A 24,921-nucleotide genomic window follows, 5' to 3' on the forward strand; every position below is an offset into this window, starting at 1 on the left:
ATGTATTTTTAATGAAAAACTATATTCTTACAAATAACACTTCTGAACTGCAGCTGCATCTTAGAATTTATTGTTTCATTTCAAAACAAACATTTGAAATTCAGTTTTTCTTTCACCCATTGGAACAACCACCACACTTACAGATAGTGAGAACTCTTTACATGCAAGTTGTTTCAGTGTACCCAGCACGGCATTTTACAGAGGCATGTAGAATGCACTTTACACACACAGACTCTTAAGTGCATCTGTGGGACTGAAATAAATAGTGTTCCACTCACTGTTTTAAATACATATAGAAAAATGTACCTTAGGCAGTTAGGAGATGAACAAGTAAATGCTCAACAGAAGGCATGCGTGGTGCCAACATTTGTCAAACTGTGTAGTATAAATATAAAATATTTTAACAATACATAGAGAGTGGCTAGCAAATTTGATAATCTATTTCATTTGGTATTTTTATGATTGGTTTTGCTACATTTTGACAAAAAAATCCACACTTCAAAAACAGTTCTGCAAATCATGATGTAAGAGTACCTTTTTGAAATCTTTCAGCTGTATATTGCACACACTATTTTACAAAGAACTCTTGATAATTATAAGAATCTAATTCTAGCATATAAGCATGTCAGTGTTAATCAGAGAAGAGCTTTAATATGTGTGTAACCTACTTGACCAGGGCAGTATCTGTCATTTTCAAGATGTGTTTCAGCTTTGAGGATACTGCTCTTTATATTTTTTAATATGTGTATGCATTTGTATACATAAAAATAAAGTGACAGATTTCCATTAGCATGAGAGTGAAAATTCTAAAAATGTTAGTTTATTTCCTCCTCTTAACTGTAACAGATACTAATTGAGGCACTGCTTAGCAGAAAAGATGGATGTTGAGCAGCAAAATGTGTGTTAAAGTGTTTAGTAACTATTAATTCTAGTAAAACTACGAGGTTCATGAAGGCAGTATGGCAACATGGTAGTACTTCCCCATAATCTTTAATGTGAGAACTCAAAAGTTTTTGCTTCATTATATTTAGCTTATTCTGATTTTGTCAGAACAGCTCCAGTGCTGTCCAGTCCCAAAACCCCAACTACTGAGCATCAAAATCTGGCTTTGCCTTTGAGCAGTGAGGAAAGTACGACTCCTCTGACCTCCCCCATGTGCTGTTATGCCTGACTTATGAATAGCCCTCCAGAAATCACTTCCACCCATACACATTCTGCATGAGGGCTTACTGCCTTCCAGTAAATTCAGAAATTGGGACCTTGGATATGAATTCCTTGTTACAGCAGGGGCTGATTTGTATTTTATGGAATCCTATGTACTTTGAGCACTGTAAAACAAGAGTAGATGATCTTCCTTCCAGTAACAAGTAACTAATTCTGAAGTTAATGTGTAAAATTTGCACAACTTTTAGATAAAGAAGTGTGTGCTTATCAAAAAACTTGTCAAAAAGCTTTTGCAAAGTCACTTTGAGGCCTCCAATATTAAGATTACTTGATGCTACTGCAAAACAAAGCTATTTTAAACTGAAGAAATACATGGGGTGGGGAAAGAAGGAATCTTATAAATAGCTGGTCTATTTTTAGCACAAAACACCTCACTGCTGCAAAAGGAGTTGCAAGGCTGTAATAGGCCCCAGTTCACCACAGTTTCACTGTTGACCAAATCTGATACACATGTATTTACCCTGATGTCCTACCATCACATTTAGAATTACAGTCCTGCAGTTTAACTTCAGAATTTAATTCTTAGGTTCTCAGTAATGCATCAGTACTGACATTTATGGGCAAGGACAAATCTGACCTCAGACACTGCTACAGCTTTAGATTATTAGCTAATGGACTCAGACACTGTTCACATTAGGAACACCCAGGAAAACACTATTTTTGGATAGTGAGCAAGCTATAAGCACATCTTTGTACTTCTAATGTACTTCTAATATAAACATGTTTATAAGTACATAAATTAAGCAACTGCAGAATGCATTAACTGCATAGATAGAATGGAAGCTCAAGCAACATTTCAGTAACTGCAAAACTACTTCAAAATTCAAGTTACATTTCCATACTCAATATTACTTCCCAAATATTATTTATGATAGCATAATTTTTTAACAACATGAAACTATATGGCAGAAACAATGTGATACTTTAACGTGATCTGCCATTACTCCTCTCCATACACATCTGGTAAACCACCTAAGTTTAGGGGAAATCAATGTATCAACAAGGAAGAGGACAGAAGTCTGCCACTTCAGCCGTCCTAGGAAAATCAATTTCCAACAAAAAATTGACATTCCTCTTGAAGAACTTCAGATTGCAGCTGTGTTCTCAGCAGTCCTCAAGGTCTTGGGACAAAGGAAAAAATCCTCCTCTAGAGACGACTGAAGGCAGTAGAGTTGCTGCCAGGATCACGTTCTTTACACGTATTCTACTGATCCCAATTCAAGAAGGTACTTCAGTATGCATGTACACTGAAAGCTTACTGAGTCAGTGCCATTATTGCACCTAACAGGATGATGATCTAATACTGCTGACCATAACAGCCTTTCCTTAAAAACACGACGTAAGAAATGTTAGTATAAACTGCTGTAAAAAAAGAAACTCTTGAAGGCATGCAATTACTTCATACAAATATATGTAAACACAAACGAGACCTGTCCCAGCAGTGGTTTGTTTTAGTGTGTGGCTCCACACGGGTTGACAGAAGTCTGACAGCCCATGTTATGCCCTGTCACCTGAACCTTGAACAGTGTCCCATCTGCACACATGCAGAGCTTGAAGCGCAGCCAGTTGCCATTATTGAACTGTTCCCCGTAAGAAGAACTGGGCAGTCGTGATGGGCTCACCATCACAGTTCCATTCAGGATAATGCTGTTCTCCTATTAAGGAGAAAAAAAAAAGTACAACTTCTAATGTAAATAAGGCAGATTGTTTTTGAGAATGACAACTTGGTTTAATGGATAAATAACATCTCTAGGATGGCTATAGAATCAACATAATAAAAAAGGTATGTTTAAAGAAGTTTAATTTTTAAATGAAAATTACAGCAATGCTTATGGATTTCTTGACTATAGTGAGCCATGTACTTTGTCATTCCAGTGGTGGATCGATATTGAGAAAGACAGCAGTAGGGTGACTTTTCACTTTACAGACTTATTAGCAAATGCAGTAAATGTAAAAATATAGACATGACACAGGAAACAAGTGTTTGAATTCATACATGAAATTCATTCACACTTGGAAGTGCATATACTTTTATTTTTATCCTTCTTTTCCATTGTTCTGTATATACTGCCATCTTAATCTCCAAAAATCTTAAAGGAATGCTAGTGACTGTTACAGCAGCAGCACAGAAGGTAGTGCTCCTAACTATATGCTCTGCTCTTCTGGCAAAGGTTACCAACCCTGATAAATCTTCCAGAGGAGAAGATTAATTCCCTTTGGTATTCATTTCAGTGCAGAGGTCAATAGCTTAGCTTTAACTGCATAGTAGGTTTTTTGTGTTTTAACAGTAGTAAATCAATGTTACCTGAAAACTACGCAACCACTAATTAACAGCGAAGTAATAAACCACCTATTTAAATCTTACTAAATATACAGACTAAACTTTTATGCATGACTAATATGTATAAAATTTGAAACTATATAAGGCTACATCAGTTTACTATCAGCCTAAATTTGAAACTGAGCTGTTAAAAAAATGCTTTGATTTGAAATACTTAACTGCTTTAAGTTCCATGTTTCCACCCATTCGAAACTCAATTGTCTTGCCTGTGATGAAAACACCTTCATTTCCACGGACAATGGCACGGCCATCGACCTTTATGTTGAGATCACTCGTTGCATTGCTGGTAATCTAAGAACACAACCAAAAAAAGTGTATTACAGATCAGTGAAAATGTGCCACTTCTGTTTGTCTGAGTAACTTTAATTACCTTAAAAGTAGTACTAAGCAATTTAATAAAAAACTTGAATGTACTTCTTGCCCTTCTGCCATTAGCTTCTGCATATTTGTTATTTTCCACGTTCACATTTCAAAACAGGATTACTAAATTTTCGAAGGTATGTAAAATTAGTTTTGCAATAAAAATAACAATTCATATGACAATATGGATACACAGGTAACACTTGTAGCAAATACAGGGTTCCTGTTAGGACAGATTATGTAAACTTACCCCTCTGTTTTCACTTAATCTGTTCCTCCTATGTATTTGTAGTTGTGGGTGTTTTTTCTTCAACAGGATTGCTCGGTGCTTCCAAAGGCACACTCAGCCTTCTATAAAACCACTAACTCTACTGTTACACAAACAAACAATGGGCTGTATTATTATTACTTACAAAAAATAAGAGAGACATACCCTCTCTGTAGAGGCCTTTTGTACATTCAAGATTTTAACTCCATTTGGCAGATGAAACTCATGAGTTTCATAGTCGGTGCTGAACAAAGTATTTTGTGTACGTGGGTCAACAAATTCCATACCAATATCGCTGGTAATAGAAGTTTTGTCTTTTTCCACGCTAAGCTTGGTTGTTCCTTGCTGAAATACAATCTTCAGAAACAAAGTCATGAACTTAATGATGTTTCAAATGTAACATTTATTAGCAATGTGAGTGTAATTCTCTAGTGTTGCTCACCAGCTTTCAGTTCATGGTATAACTTACAGGTTGATTATTCCCAGTGATCACCAAGTCTTCATTCCGCCTCCCTCCTACAGTGCTTTTATATAAGGGATGTATAACACCCATGTCAGACACTTGCTTAAACCGCAGCAAGCCACTCTCATGGAATTCCATACTGTCACAACCATTGGGACCAATTCTTATCACTGCCCAGATAACCAGGGTAATCTGAAAGAGAAACACATTTTCAAAGATTAGGTTGATTGTTTGGATCTTCCTACCACAATTGGTGTATTAATTAGATGTTTTATTTGAACAATTATTATGCTAGTGTTTAAGTGAGCTTTAAGTGTGAGTTTACTTTAGTCTGTTCCTACTGAAAACTTCATAACACATTTAATTATGAAAGGCATTTAAAATTATTTTTAGGCTTATTTGAAACAGTAACTAAAATGATTTATATATATATATAAAATATTAAATCACATCCATAATTACATCTTTTTTCTGTTTAAGGATAAGCATTGACTAAACAAGTTTCCTGATGAACAGTTCAGCTTGGTACATACTAAACAATGTTAACAAACAAGAATGCACCCTCACAGATGGATGTGCAATTATGAAAAATAATTATTTCTTCTCATTGACCATCAATAAAGCTTTGAAGTGCAGTGGCTGGTTAATTCTGAATGTTCACATACAGCTCTGTTATGTAAGATATTCCTGCCATATATCCTGAACACATTTGTACAAATAATACTTCTCATGGGGTGGCATTTTGTAGGTTCCTAATTCTTTCTTGCATGAACAGCAGGTTCCTTGTTGGAACCATGATAACTGAAATAACCATGCCTGAACTTACACCCTTCTTCCATCTAATCTTGCTCAGACTACAAAAGAACTAAAAGGAAAGAAGAAAAATGAGAATCTCCTTCAGTACAGTTTAAGTCCTCAGCGGCACTGGAAAAGTTTTATTTTTTTTATTTAATTGTCAAAATGAAATATGACCTTATGTTGCTTACACTATAGCTATTACACTCACAATCAGATTGATGACAGCCAAAATGAAAAGAACAACAATCACACATATGGCCAAGTTGCCTTTCCTGCCACGTAACCCTGTCTTATGGAGGCGGTCTTCGTCAATTGGAATGTATCCTGCTTTGAAGTTACTGTTGTGCTCCTTATTAACGTTCCTGCGTTCCACAGCCTTCTCTCGCATAGACTTCTTCACCGGGCCGTTAGAACTTTGCTGTAACACAAAGCATGGGCTAGCTTTAAAACACATGTAAATTACCCACAACGACACACACATATGAATGCAAAAAATGCAAATTTGAAGTGACTAGTGGAATATATTGGATATTATGTTCAGTATTAGATTTCAGTCTGCCACCCTGTAGTCAGAATATACACTTAGAACCACAGCAACCTCTGCTAACACAATGACTAAATTTAAAATCCAGATAGTTTCAGACAATGTATGACTTTATATCTCATTTTTATCACGGCAGATAGGAATTATTAATTTCATTGTTATAGTTAAAAAACGAAAACAAACCAGCTACAAAGAACTTCATCAAGTTTGTAACTCTCAGGGATGATAAAGGACATAATCCTGCAGGTCATCTGCCAATACACAGGATTTTAGTTCCCTCCATGCTCGTGTGTGATAGACTCTCAGTGACTATTCAAAAAGTGTGGTGGATACAGTTTTTAAATTAGTTTGATAGCACAGGGTTTGCATTTCACTCTTGTTGCTTGCATGCAGCACTGAGAAAGGTAACTGTGAGGCTTCAAACCTGGCATGGGGAATTTGGCCAGCGTAGCTTTCATGTAATAATCTGAAGTTACGAGATTGTAAGGGATATCCTGTCAAAGTAAGAAATTAATAGAGGAAACTCTTGTACATATTCATAGTGACAATAAACTTCTAATGTATTTTCGTAGCTGTCCAAAATTTTGTTCCACTTCCCTTGAATGGAACAGTTTGTTATTTAGGGATTCACATCTTCAAAGAAGGAGCTTGATCTTTTGGATGGAATTAAGTTTGTTCACTTGAAATGAATCCTAAAGCTACACCTTAAGTAACTGCACGTGCACGTCTCTACATTGATGTAGCAACACCGTGTTTTCCTCTGCTGCTGAAGAACTAGCAAGAGATGGTGTTGAGAAAGGACCTGGCCGAGTTTATGGAGGGTTCGTTCCCTCGGAGATGTTCCGGTCCCACTGTGACCCTGCAGAACCCACACGAACTGCGGGGCCCCGCAGGCACGCACCGCCGCCTCCCGCCCCCTGGTCAGTGCCAAGCGCCTCGTTACGCGCGCTAGCGGCATCCCTGCAATGCTCAAATGCCAGGCGCCTCACTGCCAGGGCAGAAAGTATTTCTGTCTGTCACACCCCCACGCTTGCGGGCAGGACGGCGCCGCTCCGAGCCGCCCCGCCCGGACAGCAGGCTCGGGCCGCCTCTCCCCGGCACGGCCAGGCCCGTCCTGCCCGAACACCCCCGGGCACGGGGCGGGAAGCGCCGCCCGAGCGCCGTTTTCCCCCTCCCCGGCCGGAGGGCTTCGGCACCACGCCAGCCTCGCCCACCGCGGCGAAAATGGCACCCCCGCCCGAGCGCCCCCTCCGGGAGCAGCAACCCCCGGGCGGACTAGCCGCTCCCCACGACCCCGCTCCCCCCGGGGCCCGGCGGAGACGGCGCCGCCGCCTTTCCGTGTCCGTGTCCCGGCGCGGACGAACCTGCTCGGGGGCGGCCGCCGCCATCTTCCCCCGCCGCCGCCGCCGCAGCTGCGCAGGGGCCGCGGGCGCCCCCTGGTGCCGCTCCTCCCTGCGGCCCGCGCCCACCGGCTTTACCCGGCAGCGCCGCCTGGCGGCCGCGGGCCGTCCCCGCTCCCCGGGAGGCGCCGCGCTCCCCCGCCGCCGGTTTACCGTGGCACCGCCACCGCCGCGCCGGCCCTCGCGTCACCGCCGCGGCTGTACAGGCCCTCGGACGCGGCGCAGCCCAGGGCAGGGGGGCCGGGCTGGCTGTACTTTCTCCGTTACAGCTGCGCCGCCCGAGGAGCGCTCCTGGAGGGGCAGGGGAGTCAGCGCAGCGCCCCCGGGAGCGAGCTGATATTTAGCCATGGCCCAGGATTTGAGGAGTCTGGTGGGCTCGGGGAGCGCCCGGGAGCTGCAGGAGAAACTGGAGAACTGGCAACGGGACTACGAGGTGGGTTCTGCCGCTCCCCGGGGCAGCAGCCTCCGCTCGGCGTTCCACAGGCCGGTTTGGGACACTGCCCCGCACGCGCATCCAGTCAGCGCAGTTCTAACACCTTTAAAGCGCTCACAGCTTCGGCTGTTTGGCTTTTTGTCCATGACAAGGTTCCCTGAAAACAAGGGTTGGAGGTTGAAAGCGAGGTTTGAGCGGTACCGGCTGTGTTTAGAACAGAGGAGAGCGTTGGAGTAAAAGACCGGCAGGTGGAAGGGCCACGGGGGGGCTGTGCTCAGAAGCAATCGGCTGTAGCCCCGGAACAGTCAGGAGAACGTGAGGAAAAAGGGTGCTGAGAGCGATAACGGGTTATCCAGCATCCCAACTCTTCTGGGTGGGGAAACCTGTCAGAGCTGAGAGGCTGCTGCAAGGCAGCACGGCCGCCGGAGGGCTTCAGAACGGGGGAAGCGAGTGTGAGGGAAGAGTTTCGGGTATGAGGAGAAGGCTGCAGATGGGTGTAGTGGTATCTATGCAGGAGGAACAGGAAACTCAGGAGGTGAAAAGGGGGAAATAGTGTAGGTGTAATTTTAGGGAAAGATGAGGTGAAGGAACATGAGACTTGACAGCTGTAACTTTGCTCAGCGGAAAATCTTAAGAGAGTTTTCACTTCTGCGTCCCCAGGTTTCTGTAGCTTCTGGATGCAGATAGTTGGTCACGAGCCTGTAACTGCTGTGTGCTGTGGTTGGTGAGAAAAGATGCTGAGCACAGATGCAGCGTTTTCAGGGGGAAGTCAGTTCATTTTCTTTACTTCACGGTGGATAGGAGTTACAGTTACATAGCCAGTGTAACTCTGCAGGATTCGTGGCAAAGGACAGTTTTAAGGAGTTTGAGACTAGCTGGTAGAACTACCACAGAAGATGCCAGAGGAGGAACAGTGCCATGCATTTTAAAATCTTGCAAATGGATGGTGGGGGTAGGAGGGCTGAGCAGTAGTGGGGGCTGACCTCTCCATAATAAGTGAGTTGGGAATAGTCTTTCAGGTCTTGGGAAATGAAGAGTTTTAGGCTGCTGTTTCAGAAAAAGAGGAGCTGGCAGATGGAAACACCGTGGGTGTTACGTCGCTGTAATGAGCTGGAAAAATGCACTTTGCAGCCGTGTTCTTGTGGAGGTGAGCAGGTTGACTGTGCTCCCTGAGGAAAGCATGTTGCAGTAATTAAAACACAAGCTGATGGGGGCATGGGTGGGAATTTCAGCTGTTTTGGAAGCTTAAAAAACCATATGGAGTCATTAAAATCTGAAGACCTAGAGGGTGATCTATGTGGAAGGTGATACACAGGCTACAGATAAAGGTTAAGGAAGCAGGTACAAAGTGTGTATTTTCCTGGCAGATGCAGTAGTATCCTGGACAGATTAACCCCCATCAGCTCCTTTTCAAAACTGCATTTGCTGAAAGTGATGTCGTTTTGCTGTTTTCTAGGCATAATGCTGGGTTTTTCTCCTTCTTCGGTAGTATTTGTTTCAGTTTGTAACTCTTAAAAATCAGGTGAAATTGCATGGAGGCTTCATGTGACTGCTGACAAAGCAAGATAAGAGCCTTGTATGTATTATTTCAGCTAATATGGAAAACCAGATTTTGGACTATATTTTTTTTAATCCAACGACTTCCTAGATTATTATTTGAATAACTGTTGAAAGATTGTAACTCAGATTCACAATTACTATGATTCTTCTTTTAGAGATGCTTGTGGTTGCAGCCTCTTTATGATGGAAAAGGAGTATGTTTTCTCAAGTAGTGAATTAACTGGGTCATAGAAATCCTGATGTCTTGTTCATTTGCCTATTAAAAATGTGAACCTTGAAAGACAAGTATTCTAATGGATTCAGTAAGAAAAGGTTGGGAAGATGTAATTATAGGGTGGGAAAAATGCCACTATTGTAACAGGAATAACTGTAAGTGAGAAAGATTACACAGATGTATTAGTGAACATTATTTACAGATGAATTCCTTTGGTGAAAATCTGAACCGATGCTGTGAAATACTAGAATTGAACACTGCAATTCAAAAGCGGCTCTTCTCAATTCTCAATGAAACATCTCGAGAAGGTAAGTCAGTGCCTTGTCTAATTACTAACACGTTTCACATGTGACATTTTTTCCAACTCTGGCTCTTTCTATAAGTGTTCTCACCATTTCTTAATGTATGTGTTTTCTTAGATACTCTTAATGAAGGTGCAGACACAATAAAAAACCGTCTCCTGCCAAGCCTAGCTTCAGGAGGTGAAAAGAGCCTCTCTATCACTGAGGTGTGTAAGAAACTTATTTTAAGGGAATAGAACCATGTGAATTTATACCTCCAGAAGAGCTTTAATGACTTTCTGTTAATATTAGCCTCCCTCTCAGATTTTACTTAATGAAATATGTCCTTTGTTGCTCATGGGGACACCTATGGAGACAGCCGTGCTATTGTGGAGGAATTTGCATTGTATAAGAAGTCTATGTTATTATACTGCTTTCGTTTTCTAGGTAAAGATTTGCTATGCTTACATTTGCAGAGACATCATATTTATGCCAGATGTCTTATAAAAAATAACACTATGTGAAAATACATGTGAAAGCTGAAGGTGTGCATAAACTCCATACATTATTCTGTGAGCTTTTTTTTTTTTTTTTTTTAAGAAAAAACTCTTAATAATTCGACATTATACTATTTCCTGAAGAGTTAAAAAAAAGAAGTGCTTCTGCGTGTTGTGATACCACCATGCTCCTGCCATGGTATTTGGAGTTAGTATGTATTTCATATTTACTGAAGGGGCTGTAATACTAACAGTTTGTCAGAAAAGACAGATCAGTTGTGACTTTCTGCTTTGAAAGAAAATGAGAGAGTTGGCTAATTCAGATTAGAGGAAGATCTTCAAGATCCTGAGATTTGACAGTGATGTCTCCATGTTCTTTGGTTTCTCATTTTTACACCTGCTCTGTCAAAATCTTTCATAATTAAAATGGGACAAATAAAAAGTGATATCCCTTAAGAGTCAGATTCTAGTATAATGCAGGAGCAGGCTTCTGCCAAAACCGCCACAAAATATAAACTAATTATGTTATTAAATGACAGTACACCAGGCATACCAGTTACAGATTTGTCATTGCATGTGACATTCAAAATTTAAAGAAAAGCCTATGCACAGTTACTTATTTAATTCCAGTACTATCAGGTCATTTTATGGGTTGTTCAAGACAGCTGCATGTGCAGTAGTGTGCTTTCTGGAATAACAATACGTGCCTCCTCTGTTCTAATAACTTTTTTTTGTATTTTTGTTTTATGTATGTTGTTTTGTATACATGAATTCCCAAAAAGTTTACTTGAGTTGATGCCGTAGTCAATCAGAAGTTGACTAACTGAAAAAAACCAACTGTGCAACACATCTGCAGAATGCTTTGTTCTGATGATTCAGGCAGTAGATCTGCATATGCAGACCTTCCATAATTTCTACCATGAGGTATACAATAAGTGAATATTTTTCTTGAGATAATTGAGTCGTTGTTTGGTGTGCCTGAAAGGTATTGCTTATGTCTCAGAGAGAATGCAATTGTTTTTGTTCTCAATTTCTTTAGAAATGGTCATTACTGAAATATTTAGAAATACGTCTGCCAATAATTCTATAGTACATTGCTGAGGGAATCTGTAAGGTAGAACATTTAAGCAGTGTGACTTTGTTTCCTGGTAGGGTTCACTTGGGGGAGAGCTACAGCTGAGAGATTCCGCCAGCAATCAGAGTTGTCAACTGCAAGAGCTGGAGGACAAACTGTATGCAACTCGTGTGCAGATCAAGCAGATGGAACAAGAGTAGGGAAATTTCTTTTTGTTTGCTTTTTGTTTTTCAACAAGCCACATTTTTCCTTTGACATCTAAAGACTGATGAAGATTTGTAAAATGTTTCATTTCTGGCCTAAAGCCAGAGTTTCAAAATGCATCTAGGCTCTGTGTCATGTGTATGTATCCAAAGTGGGGTACAAATGATACAGTCACACACACATTCATAAATTGACTTGGTAAGTTTTGCTTCTGGCAGAGGTGTTGGAAAACATGCTAGTATTCTACATAAAAAGGTTTTGTATAGTCCATGACAATCCCATGTGGAGTTATAGTCTACGAAATGTTGCATGCTGAGCAAACCCTAAATAAAAAAATCAATTGAGTGGCTATAGTATAACATCTATTGAAGGACCTACAAAATATTACAATTAATTATGCTACATAATTGATCCGAGAAGATAAAAGCCACTGTTGGAAGATGGAGGAAGAGAGTTGGATTTCCAGATAAGTGACTGGACCTGAACAATTTTTGCCTAGTTGCATAAATCGTATTTTGTGGAGCATGGTAATATAAAAATTACTAAATTGCTTCAGATACAAATTTGTGCAGTTATTACCAGTTCCAGAGTCATTTAGGAGGTAGCTCCAAGTGGCAGACACATTCTCATGCATCCTATTAGCATGAGAACAATGAATGTTCAGAAGTCTTGGGTCAATACATAAAGTGATATAATTTCATGCCCTTACTAAGTGATTCCAAGAGTATCAGTTTGGATTTTCCCCATGCCTATTTCTAGAACTCATCTTCCCAAATTTGCTTTTCTTTCCCAGTTGTCCTTTACAGTAGAATTCTTTAGCCCTCTTTTACTATTATTCTGCTAGAAGTCCTTCCTGAAGGAGCTAAGGATGGAACTTGGCAGTCTTTCCTCTTAGCAGATGTTGCTGGCCTTATTACATGTCGTCATCTCAATCCGCCTGCTCCTTAAAAAGGTGGAACAAGAATCTTGTCAATTGATAAGTGTTAGAGCTTTCGTTAGTTCAGATCCTCAGAAATCTCACCAGAAATCTCACCAGAAATCCTCCAGTAAAGAAAAGGAAGGACAAACTGAATACCTTCAAAATAAATAGAAAACTTATTTTTTTATTTTTTCCTTCCACTTTTGGTAAGGGGAAAGCAACAGTAATACTGGTGTTTAGAGGGAAAGCAGAGATGTTGGGATAGTTTTTAATATTAAGTAAGAGTAAAGGACAGAAGATAAACTTGCTTGTCTGCCAGTCTTTAAGAAACACTCCTTTTCTTGGGGACAGCAGGAGAGGAACTGTTAGCTTTTGGTATCAGTTGAATAACATTTGTGATGTCCTTTGACTGACTAATATATTACAGCAAAGAAAAGAGCCCGAGAGCATGATAGAAGAAAATACCTAGGTTCTTGATCTGTAGAAAAGAAAACTGAACTGGTTTAGTTAACATCTTAAATATGAGAAAGAAGTCCGTTTCTATTAGACCTCATCATCTGAGCTAGCTTAAGGACACCAAATGTTAGCCAGTGATTTTTCCTGTAGCGCGGAGTGTAGTGTATCCACTCTCCTGCCACAATACACTTATACAATTTAGAGTAAGATTAAGGGTCTTCTTTGTTTTATGCTTTTTTAAACTCTTGATTTTTCCTTGAGCTTGCTCAATAACTTTCCTCTTTTTTCTGCTCCTGTTGCTTGATGTTGAGGATTAGTTGATAGATAGCTTACATTGATAGAAAGACATCTTGTCACTGACTGTTCTGTGTGATTAAGTCCGAGGGCTTCCCGTGCTGAAGAGTGCAAAGCCTTGAGGCAGTTACAGCAACTGAATGACTATGAACAGGAGATTCAAACACTACGGCATGAGATTTCTCTCCTGGATGCCCAAAAGTCTCTTCTCCAGAGCAGGTAGAGGCCTTATTCAGAGAAGTCACTGAATTGTAGAAATTGGTCATGTTACATAGCGTGAATTTCCTCCTCATTTGAAGTATAAACAAAAGCTAAGCTTTTTTTACTTTGTTATGAGGGAACATAAACTCTTTAGATGATTTCTTCTAGTGCCCAAATATTTTATTTTAAAGCATCTATGTTAAGTTTCAGACAAAACAGCAAATAATGCAGCTTTACAAAATACATTGAGAGCAACTGTATGGAATAAAGAGGTTTTTTTGTTGATGAGTGCTCTTGTAACAAGTTCTGCCCTATAATTGTACAGTGTTCAATTTTCGCTTGTTTGACTTCAACTGTACTCTTCAGAGGTACTGAAAGAGGAACAAATCTCCAAAATATTACTAGTTAAAAGTGTGTTTCCTAGGAGCAAACTGCTTGGCTACACGTGCTTTAGGAATTACTTTACTTTTACCATTTAGGCTTTATCCCATAAAACATATTGATGCAAATGCCTTCATATTAGACTAACCAGCTGCAGCTTCTTTAATTACGTTGGCTAAAAATCTCACCTTATCCTTGTAAAATTAAATTGATGAAAAAATCTGCCCTAGGGAAAAACATCTGAGGATGGTAAAGTGACGTGAAGCTTCTTTGCACATCTGTCGTAGGCTTGTGCGGAGCCGCTCTCCTTTCAGGTGCAGTGTGAGCAAGTCACGCAGCGCTGTTTCTGTGAGGACCTGGTCACCTGCTCGGGCGGGGCGGGTCAATGCTTCGCATCGCGCCTGCATCATAGCCCGCTTTGGCTTCATTTATGCTCAAGAACGCTTGGATGCAGAGACTCTTTTGAGGGCATTCATCTGTGACATGGAGACGGTGCAGAGGATAATATACATTGCAGCTGTGGTAAGAAAGAAATAGTATTTCTTGTTTTACAGGCCAGAAGTGTTTTGTAAAATACTATGTCTGCATTGGATTAAATTGTGGATAAATTAGCATTTCTCTCAAGTGCAGAGAAGAAAAGCTTTCTTCCTTTATTTATTTTGATTTTTCTTTCTTTCCCTCACACTTCTACATTGAACAGTCAATGTAGTGTCCTACCTGACCTGTCCCAAGATTGGAACAGGGTCAATGGCTTACAGTACAGGTACTAAAACAAGACTGATTTGGTCTGAAGAGTGATCAACGTTGGCCTTATTTAGAAAAATTATTTTGGGAATGCTGCATTAAATACTACAACACTCAAAGCTAAAAATCTTTCCATATCATGCTTTCCTTTTGCTTGTAGTTATGTGCTTTTTTAGTTTGATTGGGTCCCTTGAAACCACACAGATGCCTCACATTTACCGTGAGCTCGGTGTGAAGAAAGTTGTTTTCATTTTTTCTGTATGGAATCTTCTTTTCTATAAAAGTGATGTAACACATACCTGTGTCAGAAAGCAGCATCTCTTAATGTGTGTGATCCCAAGCACATTTAACTTACTGAAAGTTTTTCTCTCAACTGTCATTCAGTTTACACTCTCCAGTTCAACCTCTTTTCCCAAAAACAAACGAGGTGTTCCGGTCTTACATGTCACATAAAATGCTAATGCTCATGGTACCTTTGAATGTGTTTGCAACTGATCGTGGGTATGTGATGGAATCCTATGCAAATATAGAAGGTTAGGTGGGAAGCTTTTCAATCTTATCTTCTGCAATTACACTCAATCAGAGAATTCCTTCCTGATGAGTTAACTTTCTCCTTTACAGCAGTATATTATGTTCCTCCTTATTATGATGACAGTGGGTTAAATTAATTTTCTCAGATAACTGATAAAAAATTAGTCTTGGTCTCCTGTATTTAACTTGATGTTCTTTATGTTTGCAGGAGTCTTTTCGTGCAGCAAAGATGGCCTTCTGGAAGCTCAAAATAAGTGTAAAAGAGACTTTGGCTCTAGATCACGTGGGACCTGAGTCACTTGAAGTTGCTGCCCTGGATTATATAGCTCGCCACAAGGATCTCTATGACGTTTGTCAGAGTGTCCAGGTAAGTCAAGGGCAGCGGGGAAGTGACGTGGTGATCTCTTTCAGGAGCTAGTAAATTCAGAATATGCAAACTAGACATGCACTGTAACCTGAAGGCGAAAAAAGTTATTGTATGGACTTGTAGCAGTTTACTTTCCAAAACAACAGTGCTAGGACTAGTATATGTATGACTTAGTAATAGCTTGTTTTATTTGTTTATAGCAGCACATTCTTTCTGAAGCTATTGTTTTCTGGCATAGTCGAGGGCAGCATTACTATGAGCTTTTTATACTGTTTTTTAAATGTAGAAGGCTGAGAGGCATATTTAGGGGGGGATTTCTATACTTGCTTGCCAATAAAATTGTTAGTGAGTGCAAATGACTCATGTATGTTTATTTTCAGGAAGTGGTTTGCTCCATGAACGTGAACCCAAAGATTCCATATCCACCAGAAGTTGATTTCTTTGTGATCCGCACTTTGATTCGAGAGTTGTGCTGTTTGGCTTTTTCAATGCAGACGCTCATTCCTCCTCTTGATATTGCCCTTGGTGTTGATGGAGAGCTTTTCAATAGGACCATGTAAGAAATCTTTATATTCAGTCAGACTCTTACCATTAAAGGTTGTGTAGTCTACTTGTTTCCTGATTAATAAAAAAGTTTAAGATTGCTAAACATTAATTGGTGCAAAAAAACCTAGCCTGTAGTAGAATTTGATATGTCTTTAAGGTTTATGATAGTGTATAAATACCAGCATGTAGACAAGTGTCAACAATTTTTTTTAGTGAACAGCAGAGCAATTTTCTGGATAAACCTCTGTCTCAAGACCATATTTAATTTATCATTTAAAAAGAAAATTATCATCAGCTTTCCCTGTTTAGTTTCTATCTGCATTTTTAAAAATGTTTGCATCTTTGTTCCTCCGTACTGGCCTGTTCTGTAAAAGTCATGTTTACTGGGATCTGGCAGTTGGTGTCTGTTACCTGGATCATCAACATACTTCCTGCAACCTCCAGGCTGTGGCTGCTGTACAGCATACAAGTATTAATACGCTCCCATCTCTTCTGGTTTAGAGCTGAGCAAAACCAAAATGGCCTCTTAAAAATGGGAATTTTGTTAAAAGAAATTCACACCATGACATAATTTTTCTTTTTTCTATAGGGTCAGGCTGCTTTTTTAGCAGGCAGAGAACTGTAGGGTGCTTCCCTGTTGTCTAGAAAATTAATGGGATTGATAGGTCATACAAAATTCCTTATTTTGCATAAAAAAAAGCACCTTACATCACTAAGGAGGTTTCTAATAATAATTTAGAATACAATGGATTCTAGGTGCTGAAGAGATTGAGAAGTCAAGGAGAGAAATAGAGAAGATGAAAGTAGACTCTCGACAGGAGAGTGCAAAGTCATACAGGACTACTCAATGATCCTATCCAAATCCTGGACAGTTAGCTTTTGACACTCAAAGCTATTGGCTAAATTAAGAAGCAGTAACACTGTGGTATAGTCTTGGGATGCTTTCTCCACCTACTCGGTGTGTATGGCCTTAAAAAACCACATGTAACATGTTTTTGTGTGCTGCTGTGGGAGACACATACTCAATCTGTCTGTCTATCTATCTAGATAAATGTGGCATGTGTATATCTTTACATGTGTGGCATGTATACATGGTACACAGAGATAGAGCAAAACTTGTAGAAATTAAAGTATCTCTGTTTGTTATGTGTGATACCATTCTATAAAGGGCTAGCCAAACATCATTGTACCCTATGCCTTGCTTCATGCCTCTGGTTGTGACATTGTTTTGTATGACTTGCTATTGTAATACATTACTAAAGTATAAATGCATTGCTTTTTAAAAATTTCTGTTATTTGGTATTTGTTCTGAGTTTGAACCCATAAAGCCAAACATGTTAGTTAGCCAGTATTCCAGACTTAGAGATGCAGTATATATACCTTTGATTTAATTTTTCATCACTAAAATGCCACTGTTTCATTATTAATATATGAGGATCTTGCTAATCAAGTTGCCTGATGTCTCATAAGATACTAGGATGTAACTTCCTAGTTGACTATTTCTGTAATATCCTTTATAGTGGGCTTGTTTTAGCAAGGTATTTCAGGAAGAGGGGATGAATGTGCTTGCCAGATTGCTGCTCAGAAGGTTTGATCTGTCAGTGGACACAGGGGCCCTAGCTTGTGTGGGCTTATGCAAAAATTAAGGTCTAGTGGCCTTCTGAATGTTAGATGGCTTTATTGGAATATCTGTCAGTATAAGTAAACAGTATGTTCTGTTAAGTCTGTCTTCCAAGTGCATTTCTTTTACAGGATCACCTAAAGAGTACTTACTTTTGTGATGTGGAAAAATTGTCAAGAAAGATATTAGAGCTGTAGCTGCTTTTTATCAGCATTGATGATTTGAAACATATTTATCTTTTGGCACTTATATGCAGACATTTCTTGTACTGTGTGTTTCAACAGGTACTATCGTAGTTGTGACTCAGATTTCACAGCTCCCTTTGTGGCCTATCACGTCTGGCCTGCTCTGATGGAAAATGGTGCTGTAATTGTGAAGGGAGAGGTAGTCACTAAAAAAATCGTTCTGGTATGTATTTTGTTAAGGAATATGTTAAGGGAAGTCAGTGAATTTCAACACTGTTTTTAAAATTTAAAAAGTAAGTTTTTAACTGTTCCCTATGGGTGAAGTAGTATATCAAATATCAATTAGATTTTAGTGCCTCATCCTGTATTTAGGATGAATAGTTCCATTTTCCTTAATGTATTAATTATGCAGATGTATGGTTGTTGGCAGAGCCTGTTCTAAGGAGAAAGCTTACTCTGTTTCCTCTCTGTCCTCAAACCTTGTCTCCAGCATGGCAAGTCTGCTTGCAGAGTCTGTCTTTATTAAACCTTCTCTCTCAAAAGAGGTTTGTCAAACTCTTCTCTTGTAGTGTTCTCGCAGAAGAAGAATTAGAAGCAGAAGCTGCAGCTGTGGCCGTCGTCTCCGGTCTGGTCAAGTAAGCCTCAGCTGAATGTTTGTAGTGTTAACAGCATCAAGCCTTTTAACTAGGAATGTAGGCAACCTATTAAAAATGCTGATGTGCCACATGTACATTTTAACACTGGGAAAAAAAGGCCTTTGCTTGAAGGTCTCAAATGAGGTGAAGCTGAACTGACAGATAGCTGCTTGGTAAAATGATCAGTAGAGATACTGTATGAGAAGTAGTAATTCTCAGAAGTATCAACTGTGTATCTTGGAATGCTTTCCCCCTGCTCCCCTTGCTTTAGTGCCCTTCTGAATAAATAATTACATCATCTGGAAGTGTTTTAGTCATCTTGGAGTACATATACAACACATAGTTCCTGCCTCCTGGAATTAGTAACCTAAATTTACTCCTAATTTACTGAATGCATCAAAGGAGCAGAAAATAAGTGTAGGGTGAACAGGAAGGGAAGAACTGAGGTGATACAAATATGAGAAACCTTAGCAGAGTTCTGTATATGCTATAATTACAAAACAATTTAAATTATTTCTGTAAAAAAAGTGTATATTTTTCTAATTGTTAGCCCATCTTATTAAATGGACATAGGTGCCCTCAACTTAAATGTGAATATTGAAATAGTGAGAGGCTTTGGGTAGGGCTCACTTTTTTGTGTGCGTGCAGGCTGTGGAAAAAAATCCTAGAAAGTTGTTGAACTTGACTTTATAAGAGTAGAGCTGCACTGATAGACATGTGCAAATTTTCTGAATGTTGATGGGTCTCCAGGTGGCTTTCTTGGGTACAGTTCTTTAGCACACCTGATTTTCCTTTTCTATTTGTCTTGCAGGTGACTCGAAGCCGCAGTCTTTCAACAGTGAGGGTCAAAACGTCAAGTAAGTGGGCATGTTGGTTCCTAATGATTCATGGTTTTCACATTAAGCCCCTGAATGTTTGAACAAAGAAACTAAATAACATGTTGAACATCTTTGATTCTATAATACTTGCCCAAGTCTTACTTTTAAATTGGGTAGCCCTTTCTTTATGTGTGGAAAAATGCTGAGATTTCTGACTTGGAGGAGAGCTTGTTTTTTCACTTTACTGGGACCACTGTCATGGTTTCTTTCTGCTGCTTGCCTTCATTGTGGCCAGTGCTGTAGTAAGTAAAACTTTCTCCCTTCCCGACACAAGAGACAGTTTGCTGCTGCACACCTGCTGGCTCCCTGCCTTTCAAATTCCAAAGAGATAGCTCAGTGGTGACAGTGAAATGAGGGATTTCAGGCAGTATGAATGTGTGCCTATCTTGAAGCTAACCCAGTTTAGAGATTTAGGAAATATAGTTGTACTGAAATGTACCTTTTCCTTCCATAGGGTACTAACTGAACATGTTCCTGTGGTGCAATGCATCTGGATTCAACAACTTTGCTGGTGCCTCTTCTCTTCAGAAATACCTCAAATCTCTCAATAATGTGAATGGCAATTGTCACTTCAAATGGAGTTTGTGTGCAGTGTGTTTTTTAGAATTATAGAAGGCTTATTTATAATTTTAGAAACTAAACTCTTTTGATTTTAAAAAAAAAGTGCACGCAGTACAGGATCATTTGGCAAAATCTGCAAAGCTCTCACGAACCCATGATGTAATCTTGCAGATGGAGATAGAATTATTGCATCTAGAATGTTTGCTTTCCACAGATTCCAAATGATGCAGTTTATCTTGATAGGATCTTTAATATAACCTAAATGGTGAATGTTGCAAAATGTTGAGGTTAGCTGTTACTTGAAAACAATGTAATTAATTCGTGCTTATTTACAGTTTTAGAAAATAGTGATAATCTCAGGATGTGCCAGTCTCACACAGCAACCTTTTAAATATATCTTCGTGATAAACTGAATTTTCTAACTACAATGCAGAAGTTGCACAGAACAGTCATAAACTGCCAATACTCCAGCAATCCCCAGGCCTTTATTGACATTTTTGTATGAATGCACTCGTGTGCTTTAGCAAGGCAGTAGTAGTCCTTGTTTAAATACATTATTACTTAGAAATTATTATAATAAAAATGTGTAGTTTGACACTAAAAGTATTTTGAAAGTGTGCCACATACAAGAGTATTTGTAGGCTTGAAATATTTGATTGAGGCCTCTTCAGTGTCACACTTACTGGACTTTCATACCATATTGATAGATCAGTAATTGTTGTGAATCTGGTGAAAAAAATGCTGTCCAGTTATCTCTACTGTGGACATTTATTGCACTTTAAGTGTAAAAATTAGAGACACCAAAGAGATTTAACAGTGATAAGATGTGAGATGACATGACATCCCACTCATACCAGTTAGATGTCTGAGCCAGAAAGAGATGGCCAGAACCTGGAGAGGGTGTGCAGGTCAGTGGAGAAGTAACAGCACCAAGGAGTTCCAGCCACTCCAGGCAGAAGTTCAGCTTCACCAGGGTCCCAGCTTAAATTCCTCTATTCTAAAAAAGCAGGCAGCATGGGGAGTAAACAGGAGAAAGTAGAGACGTGCACATGCCTGCAGGGCTATGACCTTATTGTCATCCTGAGAAGTGGTGGGGTGGCTCTCATGTCTGAAGTGCTGGAATGGAAGGGCAAAGGCACTTTAGGAAGGAAAGGCAGGGGAGACGAGTGGTGTTGCCCTCTCTGTCCACCAGCTGGAGTGCATGGAGCTCTGCCTGGGCATGGATGAGGAGCTGACTGAGAGCTTATGGGTAAGGATTAAAGGAAGGGCAGGAACAGGTGACATGGTAAGTGGGGAACTGCTACAGGCCACCTGGCCAGAAAGACTGAGCTGATGAGGCCCACTACAGACAGGTAGAAGCAGCTTCATGTTCGCAAGCCCTGGTTCTCATGAGGGACTTCAACCACCCTGATACCTGTTGAAGGAACAACACAGCAGGGCACAGGCAGTTCAAGAGGTTCCAGAAAAGCATTGATGATAACTTCCTTCTCTAAGTGACAGAGGAGCCAATGGGGGGGGGGGAGGGGGGTGTATGCCAGACCTCATGCTCACCAACAAGGAGCAGCTGGTGGGGAGTGTGAAGCTCAAGGCCTTCTGCAGTGGGGCTACAGCAGTGGTGGATGAGGGAAGGGCAACAGACGTCATCTACCTGGACTAGTGGATAAAGCATTGTGCAAAGCATTTGACACTGTCCTGCATGACATCCTTGTCTCTAAACTGGAGAGACATGGATTTGATGGATGGACTGAAAGTGGGCAGAAAAACAGCCCAGATGGTTGTACTCATGCTTTCAGTCGCTCCATGTCTATGTGGAGACTGGTGACAAGTGGTGTTCTTCAGGGATTGGTATTGGAACCAGCACTTTTTAATAACTCTGTTGGTGACATGCACAGTGGGACCGTGCACGTTCAGCAAGTTCATTGGTGACACCAAACTGGGCAGTGTGGTCAATGTGCCGGAGGGAAAGGATGCCATCCATAGGGACCTGGACAGGCTTGAGAAGTGGCCTGTGTGGACCTCTTGAGGTTCAACAAGGCCAAGTACAAACTCTTGCACCTGGACTGGGGCAATCCCAAGCACAAATACAGGCTGGGTGGAGAATGGTCAAGACTAGCCCTGGGGAGAAGGACTTGGAGGTGTTTGTGGACAAAAAGCTCAAGGGCAGCAATGACTCAGAAATGCGCTTGCCAACCGCATTGGGCTGCATCAAAAGAGGCGTGACCAGTAGGTTAAGGGAGGTGGTTTGATCCTTCTGCTCTTGAGACCCTGCCTAGATTATTGCAGGGGCTCCAACCCAAGAAAGATGTTGACCTGCTGGAGCGAGTCTAGAGGAGAGCCATCAAGATAATCAGAGGGTTGGAGCACTTCTTCTATGAAGACAGTCTCAGAGAATTGGGGTTGCTCAGCCTGGAGAAGAGAAGGCTCTGGGGAGACCTTATAGCACCTTCCAATATGTAAAAGGAGCCTACAAGAGAGCTGGAGATGGACTTTTGCCAAGAGCATGTGATATGATGAGGTAGAATGGCCTTAAGCTGAAAGAGGATAGGTTTAGATTAAATTTTAGGAAGAAATTCTTTTCTGTGAGGGCAATGAGGCACTGAAACAAGTTGTTCACAGAAGTTGTTGACACCCATCCCTGGAAGTGTTCAAGGACGGGTTGGTTGGGGCTTTGAGCAGCCTGGTCTAGTGAAAGGCGTCCCTGCTCATGGCAGGGGGTTTGGAACTAGGCAATCTTTAATGTCCCTTCCAACCCAAACCATTCTGTGATTCTGTGACTTTATTCTAGCACTTTAAATAGTTTGTTCCCATTGTAAATGTTTATTTTGTTATCAGCATTTTTGTTTTTGAGAACTGATAATGTCTCTCAGAACATGATCTGTAGGACCAACTTTTAGTACAAGCCACACAAGTGAGTGCTTGGATCTTTGTGCTTTTACACAGAAAATGTCATAATAGAGCTGAGGTGTAATTCACCAGCTGCACTGTCCCATTACAGTCAATATCTGATGCTTCAAAGGTATGTGGAGTTTTCCCCAAATTGGTCCCCAAAATTTTGGAATATAAGGAGGGAAAATTCTTTTCTGTGCCCTCTTATTTACCCTATGCCGTGGAATGGGACAGCTCATTAATACTACAGCAATAACATGAACAAATATATTTTTGTTAGTTCTGAAACTATTTAGTTCTTGAAATTAAGTTGCAGGAACAGATTTTGTGATCCCTTTCCAAGGATCCTATGCAGATTTACACTTCCATGCACTTTCTCTCTACTTGTGTGGCTTAAGACTTTGGCACAAGGCTCATTGGCACAGGATCAGATTTCAGGCAGACTTTAGCAATGGTTCCCATGAGTTGACTCTAGTCTACAGACGTATTTTCATTGGAATTAGGCCCATTAGTAACCAACAAAAGTAAAATGAGGTCCTGTACATAGGGAGTCACTCTCCCTATGGTCATAGACCCACTCTGAATGAACTCAGGGGGCACAATGGCACATGCACATATGTAGTGTACATTTTTGTTGTCTAAGAAAGTCAAAGGAGAAAATAAAAAGCAATATATTTTCTCTTTAAGAGCCTCATTGTTGTTCATAACTGAATCTTGGAAACCTGCATGTTTCAGCAATGATCTCATAACTCAAATCACCACAGTTCTGGAAAAATGGAGCAACCGCAACCTGTGTGGCAAGAGAAGACAGTTAGATATTCTGAGTATGGTTTCAAGAAAAAAAATAATGAAGATTTTTCACAAAACCTTGTAACTACCAAGAGCTAAAGAGATGTAGTTTTTTTAAAAATTAGAAATATGTTTGTCTTCTGCATATAATTACCAAGACATGTCTGTGTTATGAAAGACAGTTTCCATACCAACTCTGAGAAAGCTAAGACTACACGGAAGAACATATGTTTTTCTTGACAAGCATGAAAGGCAAGGTAGTTCCAGGCTTGCACATGCTTGTGATGCCACCAGAAACTAGTATTCCCAAAGATCTAAAATTGCCATAAGACAAATTCACGATGGTTGGTGGACGATTTCATCTTACTCCCCCAACAACTACCTGAGAACTACTTAGTCTCAAAGTAAGAGAAAACCAATGAAATGACAGCCAATGTCTTGTTTGGTAGTGAGAAAACAGCTCTAGGATTTCTCTTTTTCATAATGTTTTGGAGCTAAGCAAACCATTTTCAGAAAAATAGAAGGTCCACAGCATGGTAACAGCTAAACAAACTTTATTCTACTCAGGTGTACTTTGCAGCCCATAGTCTTTTTTGTTTTGCAGTATACTGTTTTGTATTGGTTGCCTGCGCTGCTTATTTATAGCCAATTAAATCTATTTATCAGATTGCTTTTGTTGCCAACAATAGCTCCTGTGCTGCTTTTTATCCACAGGACAGCGGTGCAGAGAATGCATAACCAATAAGGATTACGTGTCATTAACCAAAAAATGCAAAATCATGTATAAAAAGGGGAGTCTGTAGTGGATTGTAAGACAATAAAAGAATGGATCATGAATGTGAAATTGATGACTTGCTATTTTAATAAGAGTTTTTAACATCTTAATTAAGATTTTTTTCCCCTTCTCCTCTAAATCACAAGTGTGGATAATGCCACACTTGTAAGTACAGCAAAGTAGAAACAATGAGGGTGAATTCTAATAGGTGCCAAAAAAGCCAGTCAGACTTCAACTAGAAGATAATTTTAGAACAGTATGATCATGGTCAAAGTGTTACTATCAGGGAAGAGAAGGCTAGATTTTGAGCCACTTTAAACTCTTTGCAGATTGGACCGGCAGAAATGAGACAACACAGAATGTAAAGAAGCACCACCTTTAGGCCAAGGTGTTCATGTAGATAGAACATTTTTATGAGGGATTTTGAGATTGCTGAAGCGTTTCTCTTGCATGTCAGCCCTTTGAATACTGATGTTGTCTGTCTCAACTC

At 40.2% G+C, this 24,921-nt stretch overlaps 2 protein-coding genes across 4 annotated transcripts; one reads left to right on the forward strand and one right to left on the reverse strand.

The window, feature by feature from the left end:
* Positions 1 to 54: 54 nt before the first annotated feature.
* SGCB (sarcoglycan beta) lies at positions 55 to 7,439 on the reverse strand. The gene is made up of 6 exons (XM_032109259.1): positions 7,363 to 7,439; positions 5,663 to 5,872; positions 4,663 to 4,848; positions 4,359 to 4,550; positions 3,725 to 3,856; positions 55 to 2,879 (listed from the first exon to the last, which is right to left on the reverse strand). The coding sequence occupies exons 1-6, from the start codon at positions 7,384 to 7,386 to the stop codon at positions 2,676 to 2,678; spliced, it is 948 nt and encodes a 315-aa protein (XP_031965150.1). The 5' UTR covers positions 7,387 to 7,439; the 3' UTR covers positions 55 to 2,675.
* An 82-nt stretch (positions 7,440 to 7,521) lies between these two features.
* SPATA18 (spermatogenesis associated 18) lies at positions 7,522 to 22,008 on the forward strand. Of its 3 annotated transcripts, XM_032109943.1 has the most exons (12): positions 7,522 to 7,831; positions 9,808 to 9,913; positions 10,025 to 10,113; positions 11,536 to 11,654; positions 13,416 to 13,550; positions 14,201 to 14,435; positions 15,397 to 15,555; positions 15,936 to 16,111; positions 18,007 to 18,130; positions 18,477 to 18,542; positions 19,354 to 19,399; positions 19,875 to 22,008. In XM_032109943.1, the coding sequence occupies exons 1-12, from the start codon at positions 7,745 to 7,747 to the stop codon at positions 19,880 to 19,882; spliced, it is 1,350 nt and encodes a 449-aa protein (XP_031965834.1). In that variant the 5' UTR covers positions 7,522 to 7,744; the 3' UTR covers positions 19,883 to 22,008. The 3 variants fall into 3 exon arrangements, with proteins under 3 accessions (XP_031965834.1, XP_031965836.1, XP_031965837.1); XM_032109945.1 differs by lacking the exon at positions 13,416 to 13,550; XM_032109946.1 differs by lacking the exons at positions 7,522 to 7,831; positions 10,025 to 10,113 and having other exon boundaries at positions 9,814 to 9,913.
* Positions 22,009 to 24,921: the final 2,913 nt, after the last annotated feature.

Source organism: Corvus moneduloides, chromosome 5 (genome assembly GCF_009650955.1).
Source record: "Corvus moneduloides isolate bCorMon1 chromosome 5, bCorMon1.pri, whole genome shotgun sequence".
NCBI lineage: Eukaryota > Metazoa > Chordata > Aves > Passeriformes > Corvidae > Corvus > Corvus moneduloides.